This window comes from Eretmochelys imbricata, chromosome 5 (assembly GCF_965152235.1).
Source record: "Eretmochelys imbricata isolate rEreImb1 chromosome 5, rEreImb1.hap1, whole genome shotgun sequence".
Taxonomy (NCBI): Eukaryota; Metazoa; Chordata; order Testudines; family Cheloniidae; genus Eretmochelys; species Eretmochelys imbricata.
The window spans coordinates 22,354,091-22,373,662 of record NC_135576.1 but is presented as its reverse complement, the minus strand read 5'-3'; the positions used below and the strand labels follow the sequence as shown (position 1 = coordinate 22,373,662).

The 19,572-nt window shown below is 44.1% G+C and overlaps 1 protein-coding gene across 1 annotated transcript in view; it reads left to right on the top strand.

The window, feature by feature from the left end:
- Nucleotides 1–17,828, top strand: part of CCBE1 (collagen and calcium binding EGF domains 1) — a 184,845-nt gene extending 167,017 nt beyond the window's left edge. Inside the window, exons 7-11 of the mRNA XM_077816232.1 lie at nt 10,757–10,877; nt 13,016–13,155; nt 13,262–13,297; nt 16,203–16,238; nt 17,595–17,828. Coding sequence (XP_077672358.1) covers nt 10,757–10,877; nt 13,016–13,155; nt 13,262–13,297; nt 16,203–16,238; nt 17,595–17,828 — 567 coding nt within the window. The remainder of the gene's footprint in view (nt 1–10,756; nt 10,878–13,015; nt 13,156–13,261; nt 13,298–16,202; nt 16,239–17,594) is intronic.
- The last annotated feature ends 1,744 nt before the right edge of the window (nt 17,829–19,572 follow it).

The window sequence follows — 19,572 nt, the reverse complement described above, 5'->3', positions numbered from 1 at the left end:
AGACAGATGCCCACCACAGACTAGGATAAGACCATGAAATCCAGTTCCACTTACAAGGATTTGAACCCAGCTGTGTTGACAAGTGGCATCATCTTTTCCCCTTTTATTCCTTCCAAATACACAACATTTAGGGCTTGAGCCTGCACAGAACAGGTATAGCCAGTCCAAATGTAGTTTTGTCAAAATGGAAACTTTTGCAGGAACGTGTCAATTTCAACTACATTTTGGTGAAAGGAGGTCTAAGCGAGTCATTTTGACTTTCTCCTTACATTTTGGTAATATTCATTTGGACTTTCCTGTTTAATTTTATTTCATTTCAACTTTTAAATTATAATATGCTAATTTTAATGTGTTATTTTTTATTCTGTAATTTCACGTTATTGAAACAAAATGTTTTGATGGTTTAGAATGAAAATTTTTAGGCATTTCTGTTGTGTGGGAAAGTTGGAAATTTTAACTTTTCTTTCTGATTCAGAACAACAAATTTTGAAATGTTGCAGTTTCCCACAGAACAGAAATTCCATTTTCTAACCAGCTCTTGTTAGAGGTAATATTAATTTAATGAAAACAGCATATAGGACAGCAATGCTGGCTGTAAACAAACAGCATCCAAGAAAATGACAAGTCCTCTGTGTGCTACTACGTGCAATTATTTACAGTAAATATGGCTCTTTGAATGGGCTGGTTGCCCAGTTATTTGTTCCCAATTGAGAAGCCTGGCATCAAATCCTGTACTAAGTAACCTGCTCTCAGATTTGGTGGGTATTGCAAACACTTCAGCGTGTGTGCTTATCTCCATTGGTAATTAAGTCTTGTCTACAGCAAAACATGCTGGCTGATCAGGAGTGACTCTCCTGACTTAGAATTGTTGTATGAGAATAAGGCACGTATGCCCGGAGGAAAAGGTTAGCAAACAGGAAACAAGGCCTTCTAACAGAGGCATGTGCAAGAGCTTTAATGCCTAGGCCCTGCCTATCTAGGTTGCCTTTATCTCATTACTCTGAGAGCATTCTGTGCCAAAAAATTAAAAATTCTGCACACAATATTTTAAAATTCTGCAAATTTTATTTGTCAAATAAGTGTGGAGGGTCCAGCATGGCATTGGGGAGCACAGACCACTGACTGCACAGAGATGGGAGATCACTGTGCAGCTCTTCCCCGGGACACTGACTCAGGGCTGAGGCTGCACCCAATCCTGACACAGTGTGAGGACCAGGCCTGCCCCAGAAACTCCTGAGGGCCCTGCCCCTCCATGTCAGGTGCACCAGTTGTGGGCAAGCAGGCTCAGCAAGGTAGGACCCAAGTGTGAAGAGGCTTAGTGTTGTGGGGATCCAGGTGTGGGTTGAGAGAGTTCTGTGGGGGGCAATCTGGGTGTGGGCAGCTCAGTGGGGGATCCGGGTGTGGGGCGGGGTCTGGATGCACAGGGGTTTGTTGTGGGGTTCTGGGTGCAACAGTAATGGGACTCTGCAGGAAGGTCCAGGTGAAGGTGTTTTGGGCTCAGCAGGAGGGGGCTGGTTGTGGGGGGAATAGAGCTCGGCAGGGGGTCTGGATGTGGTGGGTCCAGATGCTGGGGGAGTGTGGCTTAGTGGGGTGGGGATACAGGTATGGGTGGCTGTCTGGGGGTTCTGGGTGTGGGGGTGGAGGGGTTAGGCTTGGTGGGGGGGGTCTGGATGCATGGGGGTTGGGTGGATGGGGGAGCAGCTCCCTGTACAATGATCCCTTCCCCTGCAGCTGAGGACCAATGGATGCAGGAAGCACAGGGGGAAAGGGAGTTTCCAGAGCTTTCTACAGCTGGGGGAGAGATCTGGGAGTGGGTCTGACACAGCCCCGGGTGCCATGCAGGGGAAGAGGGAAGTCCCGTCCTGCCCAGCCCAGCCGGGACTAGCAACTGAGAATGGTGCAGAGTTGGAGCCACCAGCTAGGTCTTCCCCAGTCTCACCCCCTGCCCCAGAGTGATTTACCTCTCTGCCGGCTGCCCTTGGCACCCAAAACATACTGCTTGGGAGGGTTGCATGAGCACTCTTGAGCTTCCATTTGATTCCCTGCATTTTTCTGCAAGAAAGCAAAGAGATCTGTGAGGGACATAAATTCTGCACATGTGCAGTAGCGCAGAATTCTCCTAAGAGTATCTCATATAGCCTCAGCCTGTAGTGGATTGTACCATGGATGGCAGAACCAATAAGTAGTAGGGCTGGGATCAAGACAGAGATGCCACCTTGAATGATTTCTCCAGTGGGACTCAATGTCACCATGATGTACTAGTGCAACATCTTGACTGCAAAGTTGTGCTGACCCTGAACCTTGCAGCTTTCAGGATAGCTCTAGTGAAACTGGGATGAGCCAGTTGAAGAACTAGGCTGAGGATATCTAGCATGCAAATGAGTTGTCAGAATTTATAAAAAATATATCAAGTCAGCAATCCAGTGCTCAGAATCATGCACATCTACTCACCAAGACATATGTAAGCATCTTTATTAGAAATCAGTCCAGTCAAACCATGTCAAAATCAACTAGTCTACAGTTCTTATAGGAACCCCTCAAAACTACAATAGGTAACATGAAACATTGATGGTGGGAGGATCTTGTTTCTAGCACTGCCATTCCCTAAACATCCGTCCACACAAAACTTTGCACTGAGACAGAAAAAGGTAAGTTGTGAGGAAAAGTTGGCTTTTGAGTTATGGATGGAGAAAACCAAGGTCATTTTGGACAATTATCCCAATCCATCCAAAAAGTGAAATATGAATTAGGTCAGTGAGTGTAGTTAATCCCTAAGAGGAAAACAGTCAACATCAGAAACACATGGTTTGGCACCAATTTGTATAACAGGCAGTTTCTGGCTAGGAGATATAAAAGTTAGTGAACTAGACCCGGGACTCACTTACTTGACATGTTTAGTGCATGTCTCAGGTCCAGCTGACTCAGTGGGGAGGCATGTGTGTATGCTGGCTTTGCAGATATTTTTTTTTTTTACTTACTAAATTATTTAATAAAGAGGCTTGTTTACAGTACAAGTGATTTTTTTTTACCCAAGCAACAGAAGACGTTTTTATATTCTGTTCATGTCGATCCTTTGCAGTTACACACATTTTTTCCTATTCAGAACATAAACTGAAGAACTGGTCATTGTAATGACTATAATGAGTGGCATTTATATAGCAGTTGGGCTCCTGAAAGAGCCCAAAGTAACCTCCAGGCCACAAATTAAAATAAAATCTATACAGGGGAAATTAATTAATCCATCACTCAAATGGGACCATCAATGGGGTGAAACATTCCATGCTTTTCAACAGTGCATATAAATATTACACAGCTGCTTAGTCCAGATGAAATTTGAGATTGGCAGAATTTTACTTACTAGTTTGAATTTATAGAGATGTTGGTTCTAAGACACCTAGAACTCTCTTGCCAAAAGTGCAAGGGAAATTTTAATGCTCACAAGTGGTCAAGACTTAGTTCTAGCTCTCAATCTAAAAATGGCATCTTTGGCGGAATGTAGCCCCAAATCTGTGCTGGGGCGTTGGTTTAATACCTACACAGAGAGAAGGATTTCATTTACAGAGTCACCACTGTCACTTCTTGAAGCATTTAGATGGTTCTTAAATGCTTCCCAACCAAGTGGTAGCACAATCCCACTCACGCCTCATGAGAGATCACAGCCCAAGATAACAAGCTTGTATAACCCAGGGATCAGTGTGTGTTATGTGTCCCTCTTATGCTTAATCCACAAAGGCTGGGGATCTGTTACAGACCCCTTCCCACAGAACCTTGTTATTTAGCTCAAGCTGGAGCAACTCGTGCTTTTGGCTCTGGAGGTCCCAGGTTCAATCCCTGGGTAATAGCTAAAATAGTGGCTGGCACACCTCCAGGCCATAAATTAATTGATTAGGGAAGTGCAGATATTTTAATTTGAAACAAAGGATAAAAGTACAAAGGGCCCAATAAAGCATAAAGAGTGTGTCTCTGGTGAGGGTCCCTCAGGAGTCCCACTGGCCACCTGAGCTTCAGAGACCTGCCAGCATCTGTGCTTCCTCTGGGGCTCCTGGGAAATATCTATCCCACCCTGACCACTCAACTCCTCCCCCTTCCCAGAGTGTAAACTGCACTTGAGTTTTAGCCTGTGCCCCAGGACAGACAAGCTAGCTGAGGTGTAAAGCACCACCACACTCGGCTGAGAGGGTGTTGTGTGTGGATGGTAGCCAGATTAGGGACAACATCCAGGTAAGAGCCTGCATTAGCTCTGCAGTAAAGAAAAACCTTCGGACTCCAGCCAACCCAGCTGCCATGTGTGGCAACCAGGTGTTGTGGAATGACATCAGTGAAGGCACTGAGCGTGAACAGCAAGGAGGCTTAGCAGGCTGATTAACAGACTGGGAGAGACTGGGTAGGGTTACACAATCACTGTCCCTTGTTGACAGCCTTAAAACAGGGCTCAAACAAGGAGCTGAGCCAGGAGCTCATCAGGCAAGGTGTGACCAGTGTCAGATGAGCGGGGAGGATAAGAGCAAACCCTTCTACCACACCTATTCCCATTCCTCGAAAATACAGTTCTCTTCTTTTCTTTAAAGAAACAAAATTAGGGCTCTTGGTCTCATTTCCTCTCTCTCTGCCTTGGCTGAAGCCTTAGGGCTGTAGATATTGGGGCGTTACAATGAGTGAGAAGGAGAGGAGAGGAAGTGACCTGGGCCCCGGTGGCTTTGTCACTGACTTGTTGTGTGACGTGTGGTGAGTCATTTGACCTGCCTTTGTCTCAATATACCTAGGTGTAAAACAGACACTAACACTTAGCTCCATCCCAGGCTTAAGTCATTAATGCTTGCAAAATGTCTCCATCCCTTGATGGAGAGCCTTGCATGAAAGATGCTGCATATTACAGGCACATAGTGTTACCATCTCCTTATATTAAAAGCCTTACATTTAAACCGTTGGCAGGTGAGTGTATGTCAACAATGAATAGCAATAACTAGAGGAGTCTTGAGACCATCCAATTCAATGAATTCCAAGTGACTGGACAAATTAATGCCAGATAATAAGAATCATTGTGCTTTAGAATACAGCTCTCTAATGCAAATGTGAAGGAATCGAACACTGAAATAGCCAGTCAGCCAAATTCATCCAGGAGGTCAGCGGAGTTACACCAGGAATGAATTTGCCCCAAGTATCTTTAAAACATTCCTTAAATTCTGTTCGGCAGAGCAAAATTCCCAACTCCACCTGTGGTCACTCCCAGCTAGTAACTTTCTTGGCTGCAGATCAGTAGGGATCATAGAATCATAGAATAACAGAATTGGAAGGGACCTCTGGAGGCCATCTAGTCCAACCCCCTGCCCAGAGCAGGACCAATCCCAACTAAATCATCCCAGCCAGGGCTTTGTCAAGCCTGACCTTAAAAACTTCCAAGGAAGGGGATTCCACCACCTCCCTAGGTAACGCATTCCAGTGTTTCACCACCCTCCTAGTGAAAAAGTTTTTCCTAATATCCAAACTAAAGCTCCCCCACTGCAACTTGAGACCATTACTCCTTGTCCTGTCATCTGCTATCACAGAGAATAGTCTAGATCCATCCTCTTTGGATCCACCTTTCAAGTAGTTAAAAGCAGCTATCAAATCCCCCCTCATACTTCTCTTCCGTAGACTAAACAATCCCAGTTCCCTGAGCCTCTGCTCATAACTCATGTGTTCCAACCCCTAATCATTTTTGTTGCCCTTTGCTGGACTCTCTCCAATTTCTCCACATCCTTCTTGTAGTGTGGGGCTCAAAACTGGACACAGTACTCCAGATGAGGCCTCACCAATGTCGAATAGAGGGGAACGATCACGTCCCTCGATCTGCTGGCAATGCCCCTACTTATACATCCCAAAATGCCATTGGCCTTCTTGGCAACAAGGGCACACTGTTGACTCATATCCAGCTTCTCGTCCACTGTAAACCCTAGGTCCTTCTCTGCAGAACTGCTGCCTAGCCATTCGGTCCCTAGTCTGTAGCGGTGCATTGGATTCTTCCGTCCTAAGTGCAGGACTCTGCACTTGTTCTTGTTGAACCTCATCAGATTTCTTTTGGCCCAATCCTCCAATTTGTCTAGGTCCCTCTGTACCCTATCCCTACCCTCCAGCGTATCTACCACTCCTCCCAGTTTAGTGTCATCCGCAAACTTGCTGAGGGTGCAATCCACACCATCCTCCAGATCATTAATGAAGATATTGAACAAAACCAGCCCCAGGACAGAACCTTGGGGCACTCCGCTAGATACCGGCTGCCAGCTAGACATGGAGCCATTGATCACTACCCGTTGAGCCCAACAATCTAGCCAACTTTCTACCCACCTTTCTACCCATCCATCCAGCCCATACTTCTTTAATTTGCTGACAAGAATACTGTGGGAGACAGTGTCAAAAGCTTTGCTAAAGTTGAAGAATAACACGTCCACTGCTTTCCCCTCATCCACAGAACCAGTTATCTCATCATAGAAGGCAATTAGATTAGGCAGGCATGACTTTCCCTTGGTGAATCCATGCTGACTGTTCCTGATCACTTTCCTCTCGTCTAAGTGCTTCAGAATTGATTCCTTGAGGACCTGCTCCATGATTTTTCTGGGGACTGAGGTGAGGCTAACCTGCCTGTAGTTCCCAGGATCATCCTTCTTCCCTTTTTTAAAGACTGGCACTACATTAGCCTTTTTCCAATCTTCCGGGACTTCCCCTGATTGCCATGAGTTTTCAAAGATAATGGCCAATGGCTCTGCAATCACATCCGCCAATTCCTTTAGCACTCTTGGATAAAACGCATCCGGCCCCATGGACTTGTGCACGTCCAGTTTTTCTAAATAGTCCCGAACCACTTCTTTCTCCACAGAGGGCTGGTCACCTTCTCCCCATGCTGTGCTGCCCAGTGCAGTAGTCTGGGAGCTGACCTCATGAAGACAGAGGCAAAAAAAGCATTGAGTACGTTAGCTTTTTCCACATCCTCTGTCACTAGATTGCCTCCCTCATTTAGTAAGGGGTCCACACTTTCCTTGGCTTTCTTCTTATTGCCAACATACCTGAAGAAACCCTTTTTGTTACTCTTAACATCCCTCGCTAGCTGCAACTCCAGGTGTGATTTAGCCTTCCTGATTCCATTCCTACATGCCTGAGCAATATTTATATACTCATCCCTGGTCATTTGTCCAGTCTTCCACTTCTTGTAAGCCTCTTTTTTGTGTTTAAGATCAGCAAGGATTTCACTGTTAAGCCAAGCTGGTCGCCTGCCATATTTACTATTCTTTCTACACATCGGGATGGTTTGTCCCTGTAACCTCAAAAAGGATTCTTTAAAATACAGCCAGCTCTCCTGGACTCCTTTCCCCCTCATTCTCCCAGGGGATCTTGCCCATCAGTTCCCTGAGGGAGTCAAAGTCTGCTTTTCTGAAGTCCAGGGTCCGCATTCTGCTGCTTTCCTCTCTTCCTTGTGTCAGGATCCTGAACTCGACCATCTCGTGGTCACTGCCTCCCAGGTTCCCATCCACTTTTGCTTCCCCTACTAATTCTTCTCGGTTTGTGAGCAGCAGGTCAAGAAGAGCTCCACCCCTAGTTGGTTCCTCCAGCACTTGCACCAGGAAATTGTCCCCTACAGTTTCCAAAAACTTCCTGGATTGTCTGTGCACCGCTGTATTGCTCTCCCAGCAGATATCAGGATGATTGAAGTCGCCCATGAGAACCAGGGCGTGCGATCTAGTAGCTTCTGAGACTTGCCGGAAGAAAGCCTCGTTCACCTCATCCCCTTGGTCCGGTGGTCTATAGCAGGCTCCCACCACGACATCACCCTTGTTGCTCAGGCTTCTAAACTTAATCCAGAGACTCTCAGGTTTTTCTGCAGTTTCATACTTGAGCTCTGAGCAGTCATACTGCTCCCTTACATACAGTGCAACTCCCCCACCTTTTCTGGCCTCCCTGTCCTTCCTGAACAGTTTATACCCATCCATGACAGTACTCCAGTCATGCGAGTTATCCCACCAAGTCTCCGTTATTCCAATCACATCATAATTCCCTGACTTTGCCAGGACCTCCAGTTCTCCCTGCTTGTTTCCCAGGCTTTGTGCATTTGTATATAGGCACTTGAGATAACCCGCTGATTGCCCCTTGTTCTCAGTACGAGGCAGGAGCCCTCCCCTCTCACATGCTCCTGCTCGTGCTTCCTCCTGGTATCCCACTTCCCACTTACCTCAGGGCTTTGGTCTCCTTCCCCCGGTGAACCTAGTTTAAAGCCCTCCTCACTAGGTTAGCCATCCTGCTCGTGAAGATGCTCTTCCCTCTCTTCGTTAAGTGGAGCCCGTCTCTGCCTCGCACTGCTCCTTCTTGGAACACCATCCCATGGTCGAAGAATCCAAAGCCTTCTCTCCAACACCACCTGCGTAGCCATTCATTGACTTCCACGATTCGACGATTGTTGTCTCCCCTGGACCGATTTTTGGGGGACAGAAGGTTTTCAGAATATTTTAAAATTTAACAGTGAAATGTTTTTAATTATCTAGACAAGGGTGCCTGGTGTTTAATGCATTAGAGCACTTCAGATACACAATGTGCATCTCTTCGTACAGTGCAACTTTGTTTTGTTCAGCTACTTTCATACAGAGTGTATCCAGAACTCTTTTCTGAGTTAAATCCTACAGTTACAGGGTTAAAGAACAACAGAGGGAGAGGGAAAGGAAGAGATATAGTGCAGGCAAGGAAGAAGAAGAGATGTTTCCTCATGAGACTGGCGAGTTAATGAGACTTCATCCAGTTTAAAGAATTTTGTTGTTACTTCTCTACTTTCTCCCCATTTGCATTGTTCATCAGCCTTTCAGAGTAAATACCATTGGTCTCTCCATACTGGATATATGATCATTTGGACCCGGATAATCACCTAGGATCCCCTCTTTCCCACTTCTGGGATCTCCCACGCTTGTAAGTGGAAGGTAGAGGAGAGTCCTACCTCTGCAAAACCATCCACAGAGCAGGAAGAGAGGCCTAACTGAGTTGCCTTCCTCCCCAAACTCAGTTCCTCTTTCCCCAGTCCCCCCAGCCCCGAAGAAAGGTAGTGGGGCACATGGTCCCAGCAGTTCCCTGTCCCTCCCAACAGCCCCACATCATCTGGACTCCTCCACAGAATTTCACAGCGGGGGAGGGAAGTGGTCTTTTCAGAGGGCCCCAGCAACCTCCAGGAAGGAGAAACTCAACAGCAGCAGTGGAGGGGGCTACCTGTGCCCTGGCCACTCAATGAACCAGCCCCTAGGGGAACACAGTTCCAGCAGCCTCCTGCCCTCTTCCAGCAGCACTATGTGACAACCCTTGTACAGTCTCTGGAGCCCTGATGTGATCTGCCATTCTGAGCTCTATGAGCTGTTTTGTGGGACTAGGAGACTGACTTTTGTGGTGTGTCTGGGAGGACACTTCCCAATGCGGGTAGAAAAACACATGCTAGCTGTGTTCAAGTGAATGTGCTGAAAGTAGCAGTATAGCCAGGGGATAGCATGGGTGGAGGCTTAGACTAGCTGGCTGAGTACGTACCCAGGGGGCCTGGGTGGGCTTGTACTCCAAGCTGTCCTTCCTGCGCTACCCCCAGCTTCACTGCTATTTTTAGTACACTAGCTCAAGCAGAACTAGCGTGTGTCTGTCTACTGGCGCTGGGAAGCGTGTTGCCAGCTGCAGTGGAGATGCACCCTGGGTTGTGACAGGTATAGGAAAGGGAAGGGGAGTTAGATGATGGGCAGGTCCCACTGGCATCTCCATAGCCCCAGACTGCCATGATATCAGAGAACACGCTGAACTGATCAGTGGACTTTCTGCACCCTGGCAGCTGCAGCTATCTGCCACCATCCCCAGACAGCAGCAGAGCGTGGGGAAACAAGGGGCCATAGTGACCTCACAGTCCCATGTGGGACAGGAGGGGGTAGGGGGTGGGGGTTGTATAGGGCGAGGCAAACCATCTGAAGGAGCTGCGGGGGCAGTTCAGGTATATTTAAATGAACTAATGGTGCTGAGTAAAGGGGCAGATGGGGGGAGTCTATGCAGAGGGGGGAAACAAACTCATTAATTAATTAATTAATTATTAATACAGAAATAATCAACCATGCGCCAATGGATCACTTCTTTGGGGCTAGGGTGTGCCGTGCAAACATAAAGGGGTCACAACAACAGGGTTATGGTTTGATAGGGAATATTTTGAATTATTAACTTTTTTTAAGTTTCAGTGATTTGGGGCCATCAAGTGACGCACATTGCCAGGCTGTGTAGCCATGAGATCTTATTGCTGTAGTCCTCTTTCTTCCACTTGTGCCCCCTTCCTTCTGCTCTTCTGTATCGTTTGCTGCACTCACTTGTTGGCTGTTGTCTTAAAATATGCCCTGATCCTCCAATGAACAAGACGTGAGCAGGCAGTTGTGCCCATCCAGAGCCCCATAGTCATCAGGGGGGCTGCACCCTAGTACAACAGTCTGCCCTTATGCAGTCTAGTATTGCAGGATTGGGGCATTGTATTGTAAGCACCTTGAAGCAGAGAAATATGTCTTGGTTTGTGCCTGTACAGCAACGAGGACAAGGGAACCCCAAACCTGACAGGGCCTTTGGGAACTGCCATAATATAAATAATAGTGAGAATATTAGTAGTAAATACCTCATCTGCATCAAGACCTTTAAAGTTTCACTCACTTTGTTTCCAGAGAAATTTAACAAGGCTTGTCATTGAAACTGGGGAACTAGAGTGGATCTACAACCCTTTCTCTTTTTTCCCCCTCAGGTTGCTTTGCTACCAAACAACGCTGCGGACCTTAGCAAACAAATCACTGGTGAAAAGGTGCTTGCATCTAATGCCTATATACCAGGCCCCCCTGGGCAACCAGGACACCAAGGCCCTCCAGGTAAGATGCAAGCCAGGAGAAATCAAATATAAAATAGTGATATGAACAAAAAGCGTTTCATTTAATATGATTCTAAGTGTGCAACATTTTTCTTTTAAAATTAATTTTATCTGCCAGTCCACCACATCACAATCTGACAGTGCCTTCGATATCTTTCCCATTTTCTCTTCATCAAACATTTCCTCACATACACGTCCTATAGATTTTTTTTTCCATCTCTTCCTGGGGTATCTCATATATTTCAGTCACCATTTTTTATTTTTGTAACTCAGCCTGAAACTGTCCTCACCTCATTTCAGAAATGCCTGTTACTTTAGCCCATTCTCATTAACGCAATAGGAAATGTGCTTTTAATTTGCAAGGGTTCAAACAAACCTTTTTCCCATGATATTTCTGCATGAATTCATTCATTGCTTTAGTGCTGATTTCTGGATTCAAATGCATTGAAAAACAAAAACAAAACTCCACTGACACACTTTGCATTTTGTCTCATGGGGTTGAAACCATGAGAAATCACAGAGTTTATAAGATTATAATTCAGCCTTGCTACCTTGAAGCTAAGGTCAAATATGCTAAAAGGTTCACTAACTTCAGTTAACTTAGGTCTAATTTTGGATTAGTAACAAACCCAAGAGAGTTTTACCTGGTTCTGGGTTTCATTAGGAAGTTTTGCAGAGTTCTAGCTGTATTCCTTAGTTGGCTTGATTTCTTATCTACTTAATTGATTCCTATCATTACAGTCTCCTTTAGTCTCTGACAGGTTTCAGAGTAGCAGCCATGTTAGTCTGTAGCCGCAAAAAGAAAAGGAGTACTTGTGACACCTTAGAGACGAAAGCTTATGCTCAAATAAATTTATTAGTCTCGAAAGTTAGTCTCTGAGTAGAAGAAATCTTTGCTTTATTTTCTTGGAGGAGAGTGTCTTCAGTCTATGGTATGTCATCAGTGCAAAGACAATATTGTTTTAGACCCTTCTTCTGGCTAAGACTCTGACTGCAATGTACTGTTTATTATCTTCTTGAAATCATTCTGAACAAGGCTTGACTGTAGTCTCTACACTTCTTCCATCTAGTTTCTCAATGACCTGCGCTGTCCAAGGTACTGTAGAATTATCTTTTTCTAGTTGAAAACTACCTATGCTAATCTATTTCCTATGTGATTAGTGAACAAGTAGGCTGGGATTTTCAAATGGAATGACACGCTAAGTCAGTGGGAATTGGGTGTCTGGTTCCTTTGCAAACCCTAGTCATAAACATTTTTAGTTCTGTTTTCCACCTCAGTGTTTGACTTTCATTTCTTGTGCCCTTCATGTTCATGCACTGTGAAGAGGAATGCATCATCTGCTGGTTATAAAGCAGTTCAGCCAGATATCACATTACTGTTGCTTATTATGAGAACATTGTTTGTTTCCAACATGATGTCTACTTCTGAGAGGCAAAGAAAGGCAATGTTTCTATTGACCTATATATAAACCATTTGTCTTGCTTCGCCTCTTAAAAGTATATTTTGTACTGAGTCAACAGTCACCTTGTAGCTGATGAGTATAAGAAGTGGAATAGAAGAACAGTACACGTTTCTGCTCATGTATCAGGTAGAAGAAAGATGCAGCACATCACCAATAAAAGTGGGCTAAACTAGAAAGTCTTGATTGTTTCTGTGCCTCTCCAGAGCCTTAAATCCACCATTGCTGCAAGTTTGCTGATGCTTCCTTTTTTACAAAAGATTTTTCTTTAGTTTAACTTGCCCATTTGCTCTGTGTTGTGTTAGTATTGAGACATTTCTGCTTTTCTCTTCATTTCCCACTCTTCATATCCCTGACCACCTGTCTGATAGCAGTTGTAGTCTAGTTCTGTTCATGAGGTTTCCTTAATTAATGTTTGTGAAGCACTTTGTGATCCTGGGATGAAAGTGAAGAAAGGTGCTGTTGCTTTGAATAATGGAATTGTTCCTGACTGCCTTATTGCTGTGCTTTGGTTTTGTGGAATTACTGCAGCTCATCAGTGAAGTACTATCCTAAAGAAAAGAGAGAAAGGAAAAGGGAATCCATTAGGGAAATTGTATACTTTGCTGCTTACATTGATACACTAATGGAAAGTCTCTAACTGGGTATTAACCTTCACTGGATCACTTTTAATTTATAGGGGCCCCGGGACCAAAAGGAAGTCCAGGATTTCCTGGCTCACCTGGACCTCCAGGCCAACCAGGTCCTAGAGGATCAATGGGACCCATTGGACCATCGCCTGATATATCACATATTAAGCAGGGCAGACGGGGCCCAGTGGTCAGTATTTTACTTTCCTGTCAAGAACATGCAGTGTGTCCCCCCACCATCCACATGCACACACAAGCCTTTCCATTCTCGTGAAAACCATTCCTTTGTCTTGCAGGGTCCGCCGGGGGCACCAGGGAGAGATGGTACCAAGGTGAGGCCAGAAGGATTAATCTTTTCCCGTATGCATACATCCCCCAATCGCTATCATCAATCTCACTGATTGCTATTGCAGATCAGTTTATTCCAAATACTAAGATCATTTTCCTCTCCCACTGATTTGATCATGTTCCACCCCCCGCTTCAAAGACCTTCCACGTCTTTCTCTGTTTCCACATCAAGTACATGCTCCTTACCCTCACTTTCAAGACCATCCACGCATTTGCACCCATATCCTCAGAGTCTCTCTCTTACTCCCTATGCACTGCTGAATCTTCCCCACCTACAAATCCCTTTGTGTCCTCATCCTACTTTCTGTTTTGTGCTTTCATTTATGTTCCCTGGCTCTTGAAAATGCTTATCCCGTCTTCTATGCTGAGCATCTGCCCTTTCCTTCTCTATATCCTTCTTTAAAGAGGACAGTGATCAATTGTCCTCTATGTTCACTGAGAGCAGGACAAGAAGTAATGGGCTTAATTTTCAGCAAAGGAGATTTAGGTTAGATATTAGGAAAAACTTTCTAACTAAGAATAGTTAAGCTCAGGAATAAGCGACCAAGGGAGGTTGTGTAATCCCTGTCATTGGAGGTTTTTAAGAACAGGTTGGACAAACACCTGTCAGGGATGGTCTAGGTATACTTGATCCTGCCTCAGTGCAAGGGGATGAACTAGATGAACTCTTGAGGTCGCTTCCAGCCCTACTTTTCTATGATTGTATGACCATAGCAGAATATTAGAATCAAGTCCTTCATCGGGTATCGGGTCAAAATGAAACCTGATTCACAAGGTAAAACCACTGCTTTGTTTTATCCATGAAGGGTATTTTCCTGCAATTGTTTTGCAATGAAAACCCCCACTGGTTGCTGGAGGATTTTTTATAGGATAATTACGTTGCTGAAGGTAACATTTTCAAAAGCACTTAAGTGACTTGAAGCCTAAGTCCCATTTTCAAATGTGACTTAGACACTTAGCAGCCAAAGACCTATTGACTTTTTACATAAACTTTCTAGCAACATGCTTACAAATTGTGTGTTCAAGGAAAGATGGAGCTTAAAAAAAGTATTTGTGTGGGTAATTTTATTTTTAACAGCTGGAACATAAGTGCTCCTACACGTAATTGTTTTTTATAATGGGATGGCCATCTTATTAAATGTATACATATTGTGTGTGGAGATATCTGTCTCTGGGCCATAAATAAAAATGTATTTTAGAAAAGATAATCACAGTCATTTTGGAAGTAATCAACCAATTTATCTTTAGATGCTCTAATTACTTCTATGATATGAAACTTCTCTTCCTAAAATCCCTGTTGCAAGTGCTCATGTCTCTCTCACTTCTGTTGTTGCATGCATGAAATGCATTGAGTTCTTCATACTGATTTCTGATCTCCGTCTTCGCCCTGATGCAATTTCTGCCGCTTCCGTCTGACTGATCCAAGTCTTCAAATTCCTCACTCTTTTCTCTTGGTGACTATGGCCCAGGTACACAAAGGTATTTAGGGGCCTAACTTTCATTAATTTCCATGGGAATTAGTTACCTAATACCTTTGAGTAGCAGGGCCTATGTCCTTCTGATCTCTTTTTTTCCTGGGGTTTCTTTTTTGGTTGTTTTTTTTTTGTCTTGATTTTCTATTTTAAGAGATTGTGCAAATCTGTCATTTCTTGTTAATCTGAATACCTGCAGAAAAAAACCAAATTGTATTTGGAAAACTTTTATCTTACATGTATAACAAATGGTCGCAAACACTTAGTTTTACATGTGGCTGGTGACCCAAAACATCAGCTCTTCAATCAAATAATGATTACGGTGCTATAATAAGTGAGTAAAGTCTTTCTCCTCTAGTGAAATGTGATTTCCTCTGTGGTCAGTACTCTTTCCTTGATTGTAGTTTTTCATGATGAACTCTATAAATCATAAAAATCCTTAAGAACCAGCACCAATTTTGACTGACAATTACTATATATTATTTTTAAAATAACTTCAGGCTATTGGAAAGCTACTGGTGCCATTTTGTAAACCTTGTTTTCTACAATCCTTTCAGAAATTGATTGCTCCTGTAGTTCCTTGTGGCAGCCAAGATTTGCAATTTTGTCTTCAGGGGTATTTAATAGGGGTGTAAGTTTACAGGTTGCTGAGTGTGGTTGTGGAAAGCATGGAGACGCAAGCAATAATGTGAGTAATTGCTCTGTGCTTGTGCTTCTGCCTAGTGAGGAGGAATATGTGAAACCCTCTACACCTACAGTAAACAAGCCCCGTTGAATTGGGGGAAAGTGGGTGAGCATGTAGCCAGGGTATCGGTTCTTAAATCCAGTGACTTCAAAGTGGGTGCATAGCAGCCACTTGTAGGAATTTCAATTACTCCAACTGCCGGCCAGGAGTAATGGACATTTAAACGTGCTTCAGAGTTGTACATAGAAGTGACACTTGAGACAGCCTTGAAGACCAGTCTCTGACAAAGAAATATGTCTGAGGTTTCCATGCAACCCCTAGCTCTCACAGCCAGCTGCTAGTTCCCTCATGGCATATGCTGGGCAAATGTTCTAGCTGGCCTACTAGCCTGTAGCACCTGTGTAACCCACTGGTCAGAGCATGTGGCAGGTCCGCAGTGTGCCTGGGATATGAGTCTATTGCAGACTGAACTAGGGAGGATTGGCTCTTTAGGCCAAGCTTCTAGGAGCTTTTGCTTGAAGTTCTGGAGGTCCCTGATTCAATCCTCAGTGTGTAGGCTAGATGGAAGCTGTCCTACCTGTTCCTCTTATTTTACGTCACCTTAATGGATGAAGCCTACAGTTACCAAGGGATTCTTGATCCACAGGGATGAATGAGTGCCTCAGTTGAGGCAAAGCTATGTCATTTTCTGCTTGCTTTAATCACAGCTAATTAAAATGGTATTTATTACAGGGGGAGAGAGGAGCGCCAGGACCAAAAGGGCCACCTGTAAGTATCACTGCCAGCCACCTAGGATTCCCACAGTAGAGAAAGGACATGATCTAGTAACAACGTCACAGTCGGATACCTATAGTGAAAGCAATCCCTCTGTGTCTCTGTTACTGTATCAGGATTTTGTACCTAAAGATTTCATCAAGCGTAACACTTGTCTATGTACCCTGTTCTCTCTTCAGTGGATACATTGCATCACAATGCCATTATGGTGTACTGTACATTGTTAGAAGGCACTATCCTGGGACATCTCCCACAGAACTAGTTAGCTTAATAATAGTAAACGGCAGTAACAGGTGCCTGATTGGAACAGGATTAGCAAACATTTTGCTTAAAAGGAACACCATCCAATAAGAAGGGATTAATTGGGGTTTGGTGCAATTAACAAATAAAGATTAAAAGAAGAAGGGAGAGAGATGCAATGCAGAGTATTTGTTCTCATATACTTATTCAGTCAGGGTGAAATTCAGTCCTCTGCAGCAGACCAAGCACTCCCAATGGAGTTAGGCACTGGCGTGAGTTTGAAAATCTCACTAGGCACCTATCTGCATTTTTAGCTACCTAAATACCTTTTAAAAATCTGTCCCTTAGTCACCACTTACTTCCTCAAAATAGGACTTACCTGGGATTTGAGTGGGACATAGCACTGAACAAAGATGAATATTTGCAGCCTGTTAAATCCTTTCAGACTCTTGTTTCTACAGGGCAGATTCTTAAATGGATGGTCCACCAGCGCGTCCACAATCTGAGGATGCCACAGTGTACTTATCCGTGTGAAGAGAACTTAAAAACCATTATGGTTTTGTCAAATGAGATAAAACCAGATGGAAAAACATTTTTACAAATGGAAATGTATTTAATAATTGATAAACAGCATTTGGGTCACAGTAGAGAAACTGATTCATTTTAAAATTCAGTTTCTCCTATTGATTGTGTTTTATTATAAATCTTCCATTCATAAAAAGTAAGTCATTTATTTTTTAAAATAGAAGGAGCATGAGGAAAAGAATCTCCTCTGAACTATGCTCTGTGCCTGCTCAGTGCAGAGGACTTTCCTGAAATGATGAGGGCTGATGCCAGAGGGGCTCGGAGGCATTTGGCTACTCTCAGAAGTGTTCAGCATCTTGCAGGATGGAGCCCTGTCTGCTAAACACATTTACCATTTGAAGCTGCTTTTCTGAGTTATTCCAGGTTGATTGAAGGGGAGATGTTTTATTTCAGGCAGCCAACACCAAGCAATGTTTTGTTAAAGTACTCCACCGAGCATAAGTACGTTAATATTTGGGCAGTGCTTGGAAAATATCAAAGCACTAAGTAACAGGTATTATTAATGATCACACGTCATGTTTGCAGGGCCCACCAGGCTCATTCGATTTTCTGTTGCTGATGATGGCAGACATCAGAAATGACATTGCTGAGCTGCAGGAGCGAGTGTTTGGACACAGGACTCACTCATCAGCAGAGGAGTTTCCATTACCTCAGGAATTTACAAACTATCATGACACAGTAGACTTTGGCTCTGGAGAGGACTACAAGCAAAGGATTGCACCCAAAGACTCTAGGATGCACAAAACAGCCCATCATTAGCTAGGTTTGGTTATATATAGCAAAGAGAGATGTTCAGAGTTGTATAATATAAAAATGCACTGATGATGTAAAATATATAGATAATTTTCCAGTTTTCTCTTTTCTTGTCCCCATGTACTGTAGCTTTCTCTATTTACAGAGACATCTACTAGTGGTGGTTACATACATTCCAGCCTTTGTCAGTTTTTGTGCTTCGTGTATGTAGACATTATTGTAATAGAAATCAGTTGGCTAAGTGTCAGTCCGAAGTGTCATACAATGAGGGCTAAGGTAAAGCTGGGGGATGCGTGTGTCCTAAAACTACTTCTGCTTGTCCCTTAAAAATACCCCACTGCTCATCCAGTGTAGGCAGTCAGATCTAGTCAGCAATAGATTTCTGGCTGTGCAATGAGAGAATATGGTCTATACGTGATGTGGGGGTGGGTAAGGGAGCAGGAAATTTACTAAGAGGAAGAACTGGTGTGAATGAGACAAGTTTGCTGATTCACACAGATAAAATCAACCAACCCTTGGTGGTGGCAAAATGACTGTCAGGTTCAGTTATCTGAAAGGAGTGGCAATATACATTGTGGATGACTTGGGGTACACTAACTGATTCTGATCTCACTTACACCCGTGAAAGTCATCCCATTGAATTCAACAGTGATACACTGATGTATATGAGATCAGAATGAGGCCGAATGTTTGCAAAAGAATTTTCATCCAAGTTGTTTCTACCGACTAGCACTAGCATCTGCTGTCTGAGTTGAAGGTAACTGACGTTCTTCTAAGTGTAATATGTCACAAGAATCTTTGACTCAGTATATAATGAAGAGCAGTGAATAAAGGAGTACATATGATCAAACACTATCGCTGGTGCTTGGGATGGCATGGGTGAACTCTGGAGAAAGTCACGTCACTGCCCTGGGGCCAGAGAGAAAATCGTTGTTTGAAAGCGGGATTGAAGAATTAACAGGGAACTCATTCCTCACACCTTTCTATACTGAAAAGTTGGATTGACAAGTTAGCGTACCCCTAGTCATTTATAACGTATATTACCACTCCGGGAAGATTCCTGAACCTGGCAGGCACTTTGCCACCATTATAGTCTACACAGTTTTTCCAGTGTATTAAGCACAAGCATTTTATTTGCATGGTTCCTCTTCCTACAATACTTGTAGTGTTAAGACAGCTTCCCTGTGACAAATGCAAAAGAAAACCCCTCATTGTTCCACTTCATCTCCAGGGCTTGTATGTTCTCCCTGGAGCAAGTATGGACAGTGATATAAGCAGCACCTTTCCAAGATGCGTGGGTTGGTTGGGGCTTTTTTTGGGGGAAGAGGGGGGTCTCCTTTCATGTCTCCCTTCCAGAGGGCAATTACTGTAATTCCTATGCCAGTAGTACTGTCCATGTTGGCTACCCTGCAATTAAAAAGCCCTGGCTGGTCCATGCCAGCTGACTCAGGCTCGCAGGGCTCAGGCTAAGGGGCATTTTAATTGCAGTGTAGATATTCAGGCTCAGGCTGGTGCCTGGGCTCTAGGATTCTGCTTGGTGGGAGAGTCCCAGAGCTCAGGCTGAACCCCGAGCCTGAACGTCTACACCACAGTTAGCCCGAGTCAGCTGTAACGGGCCAGTCACAGGTGTCTAATTGCAGTATAGACATACCCCTACTATATTAACCATGTAGTTCAAACTCTTAATATTAGCCCTGCAGTGTGTCAGCAAAGGAGCAGGGAATCTCAGGAAATCTTGAAATTTGCGAAA